Genomic DNA, 14,239 nt, shown 5'->3' with positions numbered 1-14,239 from the left:
CTGCTCAGCCATTGGTTCTGGCAGGGGACCCCGCCTCCCTGAGCTTCCGTTTCCCTCTTTGCTACTCCTAGGGCTGGGGTGAGGACACACACAGTGAAGGTGTCAAGGGCACGTCCTAGACCATCAGTGGCAAAATCCAGGAGCGAGCGGGCCCCGCATCTGCTGCTCACCTGCTTTCGGGCTACTCACCCTCATCGGAAGGCTCCGTTCTCGTCCCTGTTCGAGCAAGCTTGCTTACTGACTTTTCTCTTAAGAAACAATTTACTGTGCAACTGATACATACATGATCATTGTTGAAAGATTCTGCCAAATGCAGATAACCCCCCCAACCCACAATTATACGGTCCTTGATAATCACACCATCCAGAAATGTTCACAGTTAGCATTTCCTGTATATTCTTCGGGTTCTTTCCCACATATTTTACAAAGAAAAAAAACCTGGGTAACACATTATATATCCTCTTTCATTGTCAGTCAACAATATATTGGTGGTTGCCAGAGGTGGAGCGCGGGCCCAAAATGGGTGAAGAGGGTCAAAAGGGAGAACTTCCAGTTACAAGATAAATAAGTACAGGGGATGTAATGTGCGGCGTGGTGACTGGAGTTAACAATACTGTACCTCGCATAGTTGTAAGTTGCTAAGAGGGTAGACCTTAAAAGTTCTCATCACAAGAAAAAATTCGTAACTGTGTGGTGATGGATGTTAACTAGACTTACTGTGGTGATCATTTCACAGTACATACAAATATCAAATCATTATGATATATACCTGAAACTAATATAATGTTCTATGCCAATTATATCTCAATTAAAAAATATATTAACACCTCTCCATATCATGGATATCCACATACATCTTTCTAGTTACTATTAAAGTGAAAAAAAAAAACCTCACACAAGTCAAAATATTTAAAAGAATAAATTCATTTAAAGAGACAGAAGTAGAATGGTGGTTGCCAGGGGCTGGAGGAGCGGGGAGGGGGAGTTGGTGTTTAATGAGGGCAGAGTTTCAGTTTGGGAAGATGAAAAAGTTCTGGAGATGGATGGCGGTGGTGGCTGGACAGCGGTGTGAATGCGCGCAATGCCACTGAACTGTAGACTTTTTTTTTTTTACTTTTTTTTTTTTTTTCGGTACGCGGGCCTCTCACTGTTGTGGCCTCTCCCGTTGCGGGGCACAGGTCCGGACGCGCAGGCTCAGCGGCCATGGCTCACGGGCCCAGCTGCTCCGTGGCATGTGGGATCTTCCCGGACCGGGGCACGATCCCGCGTCCCCTGCATCGGCAGGCGGACTCTCAACCACTGCGCCACCAGGGAAGCCCTAGACTTTAAAATGATTAAGATGATAAATTTCACGTTAAGTGTATTTTACCGCAATGAAAAAAAACAAATACAGTAAAACAACAAAAAAGTGTACATGGTGCGGAGTTGTGTTAAATGAAAACGGAAAGACTCCCGAACTACGCCCCTTACACCCGCTCTGGGCTGTCTAAGAGGTGACCCGGTGTTTTAAAAATATGATCACAGCACCACCCATGAAGTGCCCATCTTTTGAGCTCATTGGTTAACATGTGCTATCTCCCTTAGTCTCATGGAAGTTATCCAAAGCAAACACAGCTGGGAGGTGAGGGAGCTGGTGTCAGGTCAGAGCCTGGACTCTGAACCGCTAAGCTCTGCTACTTCTTTTAGAAGATGGTTCCATTTAAAAGAACAGTATGTCAGTAAAGGAAACATGGAAAAAGTCACCCACTATCCCCCATTCGGCCTTCTGGCCTTTCCTCACTTGCTCGTACCCTTTGTCCTGCTGTTCCTCAGTCGGGGCCCCCCTGCAGAGGGGAGTAGGGATGCTGAGGACAGTGGCCATGTGAGTGGTTCTGCCGGACCGGATGACAGGGAAACCAGCCCCAGGTTTGAATCCCATCAGCTGTTTGACTCGGGACAAACCTACCCGTCTGAGCCTCAATATGCTAATAAAATGCAGAGAATTCTGTTAACCATCAGAGGTCGTCAGGAAAACCAAATAAATCTGCGTCGTGCCGTGCACACTGGAGTGCCGTTCGCTGAGGCGTTGCTGATATTGTTCTAGTCCCACAGCTCGGATTTGAGAAGCTTGGTCCCGTGCTTGGTCCCGTGGTGACGATCGGTTTTGTTGAGAGAGAGAGACACTGTTTACCTGTTGGAATAAATGCTCCTGGAGACTCAAAGGCTGGAAGCGTGTGTTTTGTCTCAGCCCCACCTGGTGCCCACGTGAGAGTGAGCGAGTGGGCTGGCCCTCCCTGGGCTTCAGTGCCCTCTGTGTTTTCGGTTCTCAAACATGGGTCCACCTCTGACCACCAGAGTGTGAAGGGCCTTGAATGCAGGGCTGTAGAATTTGGATTTGGTCTGGGAGGCAGTGGGGAGATAGGAGGGCTCACGTGAAGAGTGTGTGCCTTATCCTGCCAGTGGGGAGTCGTAAAGGCTTTAAGCAGGGAGGTGGTGAGGCCAGGTCTGTATTTTAGTAAGATGCAGCCTGGGGAGGGCTCTGGAGGCCACTGGAGCTGGAGGCCGGGACCATCCTGGAGAGAGAATGGCAGTGGTGGGGGGAAGGGAGAGGAAGCAGGTTCACTCGTAGCAGGCCCTGTGGAAGCTGGTGGAGACACACCCTCTGGCACCTTTGGGGTTTCCCAATGCAATGCAAAGAAGTGATTACTCTGGAAAAACAGGTGACCTCCACCCAGGCTCTTTGAGCCGGTCCTGCCTGACCAGGCTGTGTGATCTCAGACAAGCCACTTAAGCTGCTCAGGCCTCAGGGTCCTCATCTCCACCAGGCTGCAGCAAGGGACCTGGGGAGGATTGCTTGCGCGCAGAGCTGGGCCTGGCCGTGCATTGTGCAGTGTCGGCTGGCAGTTGACGTGGCTGCTATTTTCAGGCTTCCTGTCTCTAAAACAGGGAAGGATACACATGTCTCCACTGCTCTTGGAAGGGGAAGCTGGAGGACTGCCAGTACTTTTATATTTAGGGGCTCGACTTAGGGACTCAGCCGGGTGGAGATCTTTGACTTCCCCACGTGTTCAGGGAACCGTGTGGTCTGCAGAGGCCTTGCATGTCTGCACTCTCATTCCCCGCTCCCAACAGCCCTGTGAGGGAGGCAAGCAGATGTTATCATGTTATCATGATGATCATCTCTCTGTTTCACAGGTGAGGAAACAAGCTCAGAGAAGGAAAGTGACTTGTCTAAGGTCACACAGCAGGTAGGACTGGAAGTAGGTGTGTCTGACAGAGTATCTCAGCTGGACCATTGTCGGGTCCAAGAGCTACACCTTACACATGGGGAGGCCGAGGCCCAGAGGGAAAAACAACTCTCGGGGGGCACATCATGAACTTGAGGCTGAGGCAAGACTCTGATCAAGGTCTCTGATTTCTGGACCCAGCCTGTTGATGGCTAGCCCCCTTCATTGAATGATAATAGCTTTCTTTCTTCCCACCTCATTTCAGGGAAATCAGTTCCTGAAATCAAGTCTTCCATCCCAGACTTCTTGGATACGGTGAAGCCAGGAAAGCCTTTGGCAGCTTCTGTAAGAAACGCTGATGATGAACAAGAAACGGAGCAGCCCATGAGGCCAGCCACCTTTCCAGGCCCGGGTAATTTTAATTTAACTTAATTTTTTAATTTAAAGAAGATTTATTTAAGGAAATGTTTTATCTATAAAGACATTTAGTTCAGCATATAATAGCAAAAAATTGGAAACAACAAATGTGGATGGCAAAATTAACCACAGATGGTGGTGACAATAAAATGCTGCTGGCAATGATGTAGGTCTGTATACATACATGGAAATATGCTCACGATATACTGAGTTTAAAAAGTTAAAATGTCAGACGACAAAAGGATATATACCGTCTATTACCTCTTTTTTTTTTTTGGTTGCTCTGCACGGCATGTGGGATCTTAGTTACCCGACCAGGGATTGAACCCGTGACCCCTGCTGTGGAAACGTGGATTCCTAACCACTGGACCACAAGGGAATTCCCAGCGAGGTGTATTTTAATTGTTATTATTAATTTTTTTTTTTTGGGCTGTGTTGCACAGCTGGTGGGAATCTTAGTTCCCCAACCAGGGGTTGAACCCGTGACCCCTGCATTGGAAGCGCGGAGTCTTAACCACTGGACCGCCAGGGAAGTTTCCCATTTTTGTAAAAAGAGAAAAACAAACTCAGTAACTGGGGGCTTTCTATGTGTCAGACACTGTTCTAAGCCCTTCAAGAAGTTGAGCTATTTAACCCTCAACTAACTGTATGAGTTTGGTATTGTTTTTCTCCCCATTTGACAGATGAGGAAAACGAAGCACAGAGAGGTTAAACAGCCTGCCGAGGCCATATGCTCCGGAGCCCAGGTATTTTACCTGTGGTTCCGCAAGCCCCCAGCACAGGCACCTGAGCCATGTGATTTGAACGCTTGTATCCTCAACCGCTGCACACACCCCTACGCCACAGCCTCTCAGCCCGCTTCAGCTTTGTCTCCATCCCCTTGTGCCCAGGGAAGGGCTGGGGGACAGTTTGCCAAATGATGGAAGGACTCAGCCAGCGGGTAACTTCCCGAGGGGTACCCGCTCCTCATGCCGTCCTCCCCACCTCTCCCCCGGAGCCCCGCCTGCCTTCTGCTCTCCCGCAGCCTCATGAGTGGAAAGCTGGAGACCCCAAATCCATGAAACCTCCCAAATCCGTTGACATGGCTCCCAAAGCCAGGGTCAGCGTCGGCTGAGAGGCGCGTGCACGGGCTTTTGCATCGGGCGGACCCGTATTTGAATTCCAGCTCTGCCCTTTCCAGCAGGAGAATGACTTAGCCTCTCTGCACCTCATTTTCTTCATCTATAAAATGCGCATAATAATAGAATAATAATTCCTAACCGCCTACATCATCGTGTGTGGTTAGGAATCATACACCTTGGTGTTGCCACCACGTAGGTGCTCATTAAACGTTAGCTGATATTAGGAGCATTCCAGGCACCCCAGGTACGTTGAGTCTGGAAAGTTAATCCTAGACCAAGGAGTCTAAATTATTTCCTGTAGCTAAAGAGTTTTGAAAAAAAAAAAAAAGAGCAGAACTTTGATCGGCAATTAAAGATAAGGGGAAATGGTCCTAAAGCTAATATGATACTGATCGATGGCCAACGGGAAAGATAATAATAAAATAGGGAAATTCTAGGGGAGTGCTGGTGGAGCTGGAGGAGGTTACTGGTATAGCAGCTTCTTCAGAGGTTCCTTATTTAGGCTGCCGTGAAAACAAGCATCATTATGTCTCTGCCAGACTTTGCACCCTCCGCTTTCTTGAATGGCACTTGGGAGGACATGTGCCCAGACAGGTCAGGACAATAAATAGAATCTGTAGACAGAGACAGGAAGTTGACTGGCTATCTTTGCCCAAACTAAAAATAAGGGCATCATCATTAATTTCATCAGATAACCCAAAGCCAGTCTTTTCTTGGGAAAACCCAAGGTTCCATTGGGCCCAGAGTTCCAGCTGAGTATCTCGTAGGAGTGGAGAACGTGGAGGCAGAGGTGGCTGGGGAGGAGGGCACACTCAGGGAGGAATGGTGCCGCCTGTCACTGAATCAGCCTGACCACCCAGGGAGGGGGCTCTTGATAGCTGGGGAAGGAGACATAGCCTGCCAGAGCTCCATGGCTGAGCAAGCGGCGGGACTGGGATTCAGCTCAGGTGAATTGTTCCAGAGCCCACATCCTAACCTCTGTAGTGGGGAGAGACATGGAGAAGGAAAATACACGAGCAGATGAGCCATGGACATGTTCTAAGCACCTCCTTAAACAGATTCTCAAAGCTAGATTTCAGATAAAAGGGCTCTGGGGCTTCCCTGGTGGCACAGTGGTTGGGAGTCTGCCTGCCGATGCAGGGGACACGGTTTCGTGCCCCGGCCTGGGAAGATCCCACATGCCGCAGAGCGGCTGGGCCCGTGAGCCATGGCCGCTGAGCCTGCGCGTCCGGAGTCTGTGCTCCGCAACAGGAGAGGCCACAACAGTGAGAGGTCCGCGTACCGAAAGAAAAAAAACAAAAACAAAAACAGAAAAAGGGCTCTGAGTGGCTGAAATAACTGTTGCAAAGCCTTACCTATGGGAGAGACCATCGTCTGTCCATCAGAATTGATTTAATCTACACATAGTTTTACCAGCCTTGGTACCCCACATATACCAGAGAGGGATCTTTGTGCTTTATGTCATGTCTTTTAATCTGGACAAGAACTCTACAAAGAATGGACTATTTCTGTGTTTTTTGGGGTTTTTTCTACATCTGAGAAAACTAAAGAAAGGAAGCACAACCCACCCAAGGTCAAATCTTTAGTAATGACAGAGCCAGGACTTGAGCTCAGTTCTGTCTGCTACCAAGAAAGAGATGGGGAAGCTGTAGAGGCCGACCCACTGTCAGCCACAGGGCAGGAGCCAGAAAACCCCGAATGAGATGCAGAAACATTGCGTGTTCTTTGTTCCTGCCTGCAGTGATGCAGCTCAGCAGGACAAGATTGGTGCATTCTGCTTGAGAAAGCAAACGTTCTGGAAAGATTTCTGTGGTAAATGGTACCGTGAAGGGTTAACTCTTAGTGTTTTGGAAATGACATTTGTGTAGACCACTTTCTTCCCTGGCCCAGGCCGTCCATGAGTGGAAGCAAGGGCTAGTTCTTATCTGATTTCTCAGCCTTGCGGTATTGGTTCCAATTCCACTCCCTCCCCCCGCTCCCCCTACGCAAACCACAGGGATAAATAGACTCAACCACCCCTAGTAGCCCTCCTGTGTCACAAGAGCAGACCTCAGCGATCCCCCCACACTGAGAGGCCTGGTGCAGCCCCCAGAGCAAACCCCAGGCATCAGTCAGACCAGAGAATCATGACTGTGTGAGGCTAGTGCTGACCTTGGCCTCGCTGGGCAGTGGGAGAGGATGAGGGACCGTGTGTGCAGCCTGCTCTGAGGTCAGCCCTGGGGCGGGGAGAGCAGATAGAGCAGAACTCCAGGAAAGAGGCAGGAGGGAAGTCAAGTTGGCCTGGAACAGCAGTTCCCAGAGTGTAGAGTGTCTGTCCCCAGTGGTACATGGAACACGGGTGTTAGGCAGAGAATATATCACATGCACAAAAACTAGGGATTTCAAGGCTGAATATGTAATACGTGAACTGGAGTGGATTGAAAGAAAACATCAAGTAACTCACTGTGGAGCAGGACAGACACACGGCCCACACCTAGGAGATGGATGACTGTGACCGCAGTTTGGGTGACTCAGGCCAAGGGTATTGAGCTGAGCCCAAGAGAAGGCAGGCAGGGCAAGGGCGGAGGTCTCCACCTCTGGAGCAGCAGTGGCCAGGAGCCTTACTGCAAGGCAGTCTCCCCTCCACACCCAGTCACCAGGGGTGGGGAGTCGGGGTGGGAGCAGCCTCAGGAAGCACGGCCTGGGTGCATGCGGATGCGCGGATGGATTTAAGTGAACAGCTGGGCTCTGGTCAGTTACAGGGCTGCCAGCTGGTCTGTAACACGTTGCTGGTTTTAGTTATTTTGTTTTTTTATTTTACCTTTTTATTTTATTTTATTTTATTTTATTTTTTTGCTGTACGCGGGCCTATCACTGTTGTAGCCTCTCCCGTTGCGGAGCACAGGCTCAGGACGCGCAGGCTCAGCGGCCATGGCTCACGGGCCCAGCCGCTCCACGGCATGTGGGATCCTCCCGGACCGGGGCACGAACCCGCGTCCCCTGCATCGGCAGGCGGACTCCCAACCACTGCGCCACCAGGGAAGCCCTACCTTTTTATTTTTTTAATTGAAGTATAGTTGATTTACAATGTTGTGTTGGTTTTAGGTATACAGCAAAGTGATTCAGTTTTATATATATATATATTCTTTTTCAGATTCTTTTCCCTACAGGTTATTACAAAATATTGAGTATAGTTCCCTGGACTCTACAGTAGATCCTTGTTGGTTATCTATTTTATATATAGTAGGGTGTATCTGTTAATCCCAAACTCCTAATTTATCTCTCCCTCACCCTTTCCCCTTTGGTAACCGTAAGTTTGTTTTCTATGTCTGTGGGTCTGTTGCTGTTTTGTATGTAAGTTCATTTGTATCACTTTTTTTAGATTCTACATGTAAGTGATATATGCTATTTGTCTGCCTGGCTTACTTCACTTAGTATGATAATCTCTAGGTCCATTCATGTTGCTGCAAATGGCATTAAGTCAATTTTTTTTTTATGGCTGAGTAATATTCTGTTGTATAAATATGCCACATCTTCTTTATCCATTTATTCTGGTTTTATTTTTTCCTTTTTTTGCCAAAGGTTTAATTCCCGTGTCTGAGCTATAGCTCTTACCCTGAAGCTCAGTTTATATATTTAAAAAATGTTTTTGGCTGTGTTGGGTCTTTGTTGCTGTGCGCGGGCTTTTCTCTAATTGCGCCAGCGGGGGCTACTCTTCGTTGCGGTGCACGGGCTTCTCGTTGCGGTGGCTTCTCTTGTTGCGGAGCTCTGGGCTCTAAGCACGCGGGCTTCAGTAGTTGCGGCATGTGGGCTCAGTAGTTGTGGCGCACGGGTTTAGTTGCTACGTGGTATATGGGATCTTCCCGGATCAGGGATCGAACCCATCAGGGATCGAACCCATGTCCCCCTGCATTGACAGGCGGATTCTTAACCACTGCGCCACCGGGGAAGTCCAAAGGTCAGTTTAAGTTGTAGTGCACTGAGAGACAAAGAGGGTGTGTGTGAATGTGTGTTCGTACCTGTGTATTTTGGGGAGGGGTGTTTGTTGTTAGTACCCCATTCTGGGGGTTGCTGGTGCAGTGTGGGTGTACCAGCACGGTACCTTCTCAAGTGTAGTCCTTTCAAATATCGCCAATGCTGGAAAATGTGAAAAAAAGAAAACAAACAAACAAACAAAAGACTCTAGAAGCAGCAGACAATGCAGGGAGAGAGGCTTGGGGGGGCCCCTCCTCTGAGAGGACGAAAGAGCCTCAGGCTTTCTGTCAGGTGAGTTTTGTTTTCTCAGCTGCCTTGGTTAGTAGTTTTGGAAGGCTGATTCTAGCTTCACCATGGTGCTGTTTTCAGTATTCTGAGTTAATGTTGTCTATGGTCAAAGGTCCACATTAATCACGCCTTTCTTGATGAGGTAAGCCAGAAATACTTGAAACAGGTGGATTTGGCCAGCAACCCTTGGGTCAAAGTCAGTTTCCCTTGGAAGGGCCGGCTCCCTGTTACTCAGAGGCCAGCCCTGCAGTAGGGCCACTTGGGTGTTTCCAACGGTGATATCTGAAGCTTCAGGCTGCTGGTCAAGGCACTTTCATGTGGGTCAGCTACGTGGCCTGTCTTGTTCCCGGCCTGCACCTGCTCTGACCTGCAGACCCCAGACTGCCCCATTAGCCTTCAGGTTAATCTTCACGTGGTGCCTGGTGAGGACACGTCAGCCTCTTTAACCTGACCTTTCCCTGACCCTGAACTGCTCTTCAAGCCGCACCTCTCTTGTGAATCTTCCACATTCACTAAGGGATTAAGAGCACAGGCTCTGGAGCCACTGACTGGGTGCCCTTGGAAAGGTTGGGTCCCCCCTCCGTGCCTCAGTTTCACCACCTGTAAAGAGTAGATGATACTGGCATCTCTCTCCTGGGGCTATTATGAGCGTGAAATGAGTTAGCTTAGGGAAGCATTGGGAATGCTGTCAGTGTTTGCTAACTAAGCGTGCCCGGAATGTTTACTGCTCGCCTGGGCTTTCCTGCTGCCACACCTCCTCGTGGGCCGGTTCCACGGCCTCGGTGCCCTCCCTACGTCATAACTACTTGTTGCAAATGTTTTCCGCTTTTTGAAGCTCAGGTCAAGTGTTCCTTCCTCTGTGAAGGCCTCCTTGATCTCCCAACCCACTAAGGCAGGCTTCTCCTGCCTCTGCCCCGGGAGGCTGGTTATTGCCATTCCTGCTGCCGTGGAGGTTTCTGGAGGGCAGGCTCTGTAGCTAACGCACCTGTGTCCTTCTCTGCTGCTTTTGTGGGAGGTGGGACAGTGTAGGGGTTAGAAGGCCCAAGGATCTCCATTTGAAGGCTGACTCTGCCACTTACTGTCAGCGTGGCCCTGGGCAAGTGGCCACCTCCAGTGCTTCCCTTTCTCCACCTGTCACACGGGGACTTAGTATAGGACCAACCCACAGGGCTGTCATAAGGCTTCCACGGGGTAACGCTCGAGCAGCGGGTAGGCTGGCGCCTGTGGTGTCAGGAAATGGCAGCTGTCATCACTGACAGTAAAATGTTTGTGCAGTGAATGAGAGACTGACTGGGTCTGGGGACCAGGCAGGGACCTGTCCCTCCTTCCTCCAGTGGCTGTGGCCTGACCCACTGTCCCTCCTTTCCAGGGCCTGCTCCAGCCAGAGCTAGCCCCTGGGGCCCTGCTGAAGATGCCTCTCCTTCCGTAAACACCGACCTACCAGCCTCAGCCGATTCAAAGGTAAAGCCTCTGCCCCCCAGCAGTAGCTCCCAGCTGTGACCCTCTCTCAGAAATGCAACGTGTTTATTCCTCGGGAACAGTTTGGGGGTTAGGGGTCAGGATGAAGGGGAGAAACGAGGCCCATTGAATTGCTCTGAGCTTCTAAGACTCTCGGTGCTGGCCCTCAGTAAATCGGGCGGGGAGAGGGTGCACTCTAGTTTTTAATGAGCTTTTCCGTTATTTGTATTTAAATGAGAGCTGATAATTGGCATCTTCCTCCTCCCAAAATATCTTGGTTGCAGTAGTCAAAATGCCTCCCCTTCAACCTTTTTTCAACACAAAATATATTGGAGTTATCCTGAATTTTTAATGATTTGGGTCCAGGGTCACAAGTGACTTCTGTGAATCTTAAGCATTTTTGCCTTTCTAGGCCCTTTCTTCCATTTAAAAATATTACTTAAAATTACACTTTATGACTGCAACGGTATAAAGATGAACATAATCCAAGTTGGATTAAAAATTAAAACATTTTCTTCAACTTGAAAAGTTCATTTTTGTTCATCAGACTTCGAAAGAAATTACGTTAAGATGTTTTCGTGGGCCCCTAAAGGTGTCCTGGGCAGAGTGCCTGGCAGGGAAGCCAGTGCTACATGGGTCTGGTTAGTGGAGCTCTTGCATAAAAGGGACTGTCACTTAAGCAGGCTTATTTATTTTTTAATAATTAATCATTTTCAAAGATGATTTGGTAATTGGAAGAATGATCATGGTATAACGTTTAGAGAAAACACTGGAAATCAAAACGGTATGGTCCCAATTTTTAAAAATAAATTCTCGTGTATCTAACTGACAAGAATTACACTAAACTTTAATAGCAGTTAAGTGGATAATGAGATCATGTATAATTAGCTCCCCTCTAATTATCTAAAACTGTTTATAAGAGCACATATAACTTAAAAAAAATGGAAGTTTATGTACACCTATTTTTAAGAAGAAAAGGGATTGATGCAGAGCTGCTTTTCTTAGGCTTACACAGGTTATGTGAACCTGTGTCCTGCTTCCCGGCATGTATACCGTGTGCAGGACCGGGGACACAAGCCCAGCCATCGACCCGCCGTGTAAACTCACTTCAGTTCTTTGACCCCCTTGGTGCTCACCTTTGTAAACTGGGGAAAAAAAAAAAAAAAAAAGGAAACCTCCACCATGGGCCGGGAATACTCACATTTTAGTTAATCTTCAAAATTACCCTCCAGGGTATTATGGTTATCTTTATTTTTGCTGATGAGGAAATGAAGGCTTAGAGAGGTTAAGCAACTTGTCCAAGGTCACGGAGCAAGTTAGAAGCAGAGCTGGGATCTGTCCTTTTTGCCATCCCTCCTCACTGGATGAGATGATCCCCTTCACCCCTCAGCTCTGCTGTTCTGAGAGTCCCTGAGGTAGTAGGGAAAATAGTATTTTCCATATTAATTCCATATTAATCTCAGTCTCTTCTCTCTGAATTCCCAGGATTTCAGCACCTCCATTCCTAAGCAGGAGACACTTTTGAGCCTGGCTGATGACAGCCTTTTCTGGAGCGAGGTGGACGTGGTCCAGGCAACTGATAACTTCAACCCAAACCACAAAATCAGTGAGGGGACCTTTGCTGACATCTACAGAGGGCAAAGGCTCGGCACTCCATTCATCTTCAAGAAGCTCAGAGAGGTGGGCACTTATTGGTTTCCAGTAAGGGGTGGAGACTACATGGTGAGGCTAGATTTTCATGTTTCAGTGTCTTTTCCCACAGGTGCCCTGTTCAGGTCCAGGATCAATTGAAAAATTCTTCCAGGTAGAGGTACAAATTTGTCGTAGGTAAGCCTCCCCTTTGGAAAATACTTTGTTTGATAGTGATGACTGCTAACCTGTATATAGTGCTTCCTATGTGGCAGGCACGTTTTAAGCATTCTCTTTATGTAAGCTCATTTAATCCTCACGAGACCCCTGTAACATGGCTACTGTTTTCACATTATTTTACACATGGGCAACTTGAGGCACAGAGACGTTAAGTGTCTTGTCCAAGATCGCACAGCTAGTAAGTGGCAGAGCTGGAATGTGGTTGGTTGAAGTAAAGTGAGCCTCCCCGTCACAGAGCTTGGTGGGGGGGACTGGGAAAGAGAGGGGGAGGACATTTGGATACCTGGACACTTATCTTGGCTCTGCCGTCATTGCCTGATGGCTTGAACACGCACATACTGGACCCCTGCAGTGTGCTGGACACCAGCTGTCATTCAACCTGGCAAGTCACTGTCTGAGTTCCTCTGCCAGTGTGTAGCCTTGGGCAGTGTGTGATGATTGTGGAGTATTTTAAGAAATAAAGAAAATTATAAAGAGGAAAATAGAAATCACCGATTTTCCATAGCACCTATAAGTAACTACCACGGTATTCAGATTTTGATGTATTTTCTTTAATCCTTTCTCTCTTCATACATATGCATGACTACACACACACGCACGCGTGCGCATGCACACATATATACACACACACTTATCCACACACAGACACACTTAATGGAAACGGGAAACCTGATTCCCTTTCCACCTTGGCATAGTGCCTTCCTGGAGTCGGTAGTCACTCCTTCATTCATTGATTTGCAAATGTGAGTCGTCAGTCAGGGCCTTTCTTTGTTCTAGGGAGTGCAGACATGAAGAATACACAGCCAGTGGGGAGTCCAGTGGGGAGAGTGAAGTGTAAATAACTCTGCTGAGTGTGAAAATTGTGCAGTAGGATGGCCTGGGGGGAGTGGAGGGGGGCCAAGGGATCAGGCAGGAGGCCGTCGCAACAGTGCTGGGGAGGGTTCATTGGGGTCGGACCCAAGGCAGAGGAGGGGAGAATGAAGGGGGTGTATTGAAAGCTATGTATGACAGTGAACAGTGACTAATTAGATGGGGGAGGTGAGGAGGTTTCTAGGAAACTGGATGGATGGTGGTGCCCTTGGTTGAGAAAATAACTGTGGGCAGAGAAGCAGGTTTAGAACTTTTTGAGTCTAGGTTGTTCACCTGGAACATTGGGATGCAATTTGACAGTCAGTTCTGGTGTGTGGGATGTGCCTGGAGATGAGAGATTTGGGGGTGTTCCTCATAGAGGTGAGAGATTCCTGGTGGAGAAGCTTATAAAACAAGATGATGAGCCCAGCCAGGGAGATTCAAGTTTCAGGGGAAGGCAAAGGAGGAGGGTCTTAGTGGAAAAGGCCAAGAAAGAGCAGTCAGAGAGGTGGGAAGAGGGTCAAGAGGGAACAGTGACTCGGAACCCACCAGAAGAGGATTTCGGGGAAGAGCCCGAATCCTCGGAGTCAAACAGACCTGCTATCTGGTCCTGGCTTCAGTGTCTGCTAGTTGTGACCTTGGGCAAGTTCCTTAACCTCTAAGCCTCTGTTTCTGGAAGACGGGTGGTTAGGTGTCATGTACTTTGAGTTGCTTGATTTTAAGCTCCTTGAGGGCATGCAGTTGTCATCTCTACCCTGTTGCTGGGCTCTCAGGGTTTAGAGCATTTAGTACCTGGGAGGTTACTGGTGGCCTCAGGGGGTGGAGAGGGCAGAAGAGGTTTAGGAGGTAGGAAATGGAGCAGTCTTTGATTATTCTTTCCGTCTGACTCCTCATCCCTGTACTGATGTCTGATTTCAGATGCTGCCACCCCAATGTCTTACCTCTGCTGGGCCTCTGCACTGGAGAACAGTTTTACAGCTTGATCTACCCATACATGGCAAATGGTTCTTTACAGGACAGACTCCAGGGTCAGGTAAGGGGCTCGGTCATGGTCAAAGAACAGGATTAGGCAGTACC

The 14,239-nt window shown here is 48.5% G+C and overlaps 1 protein-coding gene across 2 annotated transcripts in view; it reads left to right on the top strand.

Annotated features, from left to right (window-relative positions):
• The window catches only part of IRAK2 (interleukin 1 receptor associated kinase 2), a 58,660-nt gene that overhangs the window by 23,425 nt on the left and 20,996 nt on the right, over positions 1 to 14,239 (top strand). Inside the window, exons 1-6 of one of the 2 annotated variants that reach the window (XM_027093696.1) lie at positions 1,969 to 3,386; positions 3,472 to 3,618; positions 10,356 to 10,447; positions 11,930 to 12,124; positions 12,207 to 12,271; positions 14,081 to 14,195. In XM_027093696.1, coding sequence (XP_026949497.1) covers positions 3,353 to 3,386; positions 3,472 to 3,618; positions 10,356 to 10,447; positions 11,930 to 12,124; positions 12,207 to 12,271; positions 14,081 to 14,195 — 648 coding nt within the window. In that variant the 5' untranslated portion in view covers positions 1,969 to 3,352. Of the gene's footprint in view, positions 1 to 1,968; positions 3,387 to 3,471; positions 3,619 to 10,355; positions 10,448 to 11,929; positions 12,125 to 12,206; positions 12,272 to 14,080; positions 14,196 to 14,239 lie in introns of those variants that run through there. The other variant, XM_027093695.1, reaches the window with a different exon arrangement.

Source organism: Aethalodelphis obliquidens, unplaced genomic scaffold, assembly GCF_003676395.1.
Source record: "Aethalodelphis obliquidens isolate GAN/ISIS:26980383/991018 unplaced genomic scaffold, ASM367639v1 scaffold86, whole genome shotgun sequence".
In the NCBI taxonomy this organism is placed as follows: domain Eukaryota; kingdom Metazoa; phylum Chordata; class Mammalia; order Artiodactyla; family Delphinidae; genus Aethalodelphis; species Aethalodelphis obliquidens.
Note: the sequence above shows the minus strand (reverse complement) of the source record. Positions and strands in the feature narration are given on the sequence as shown.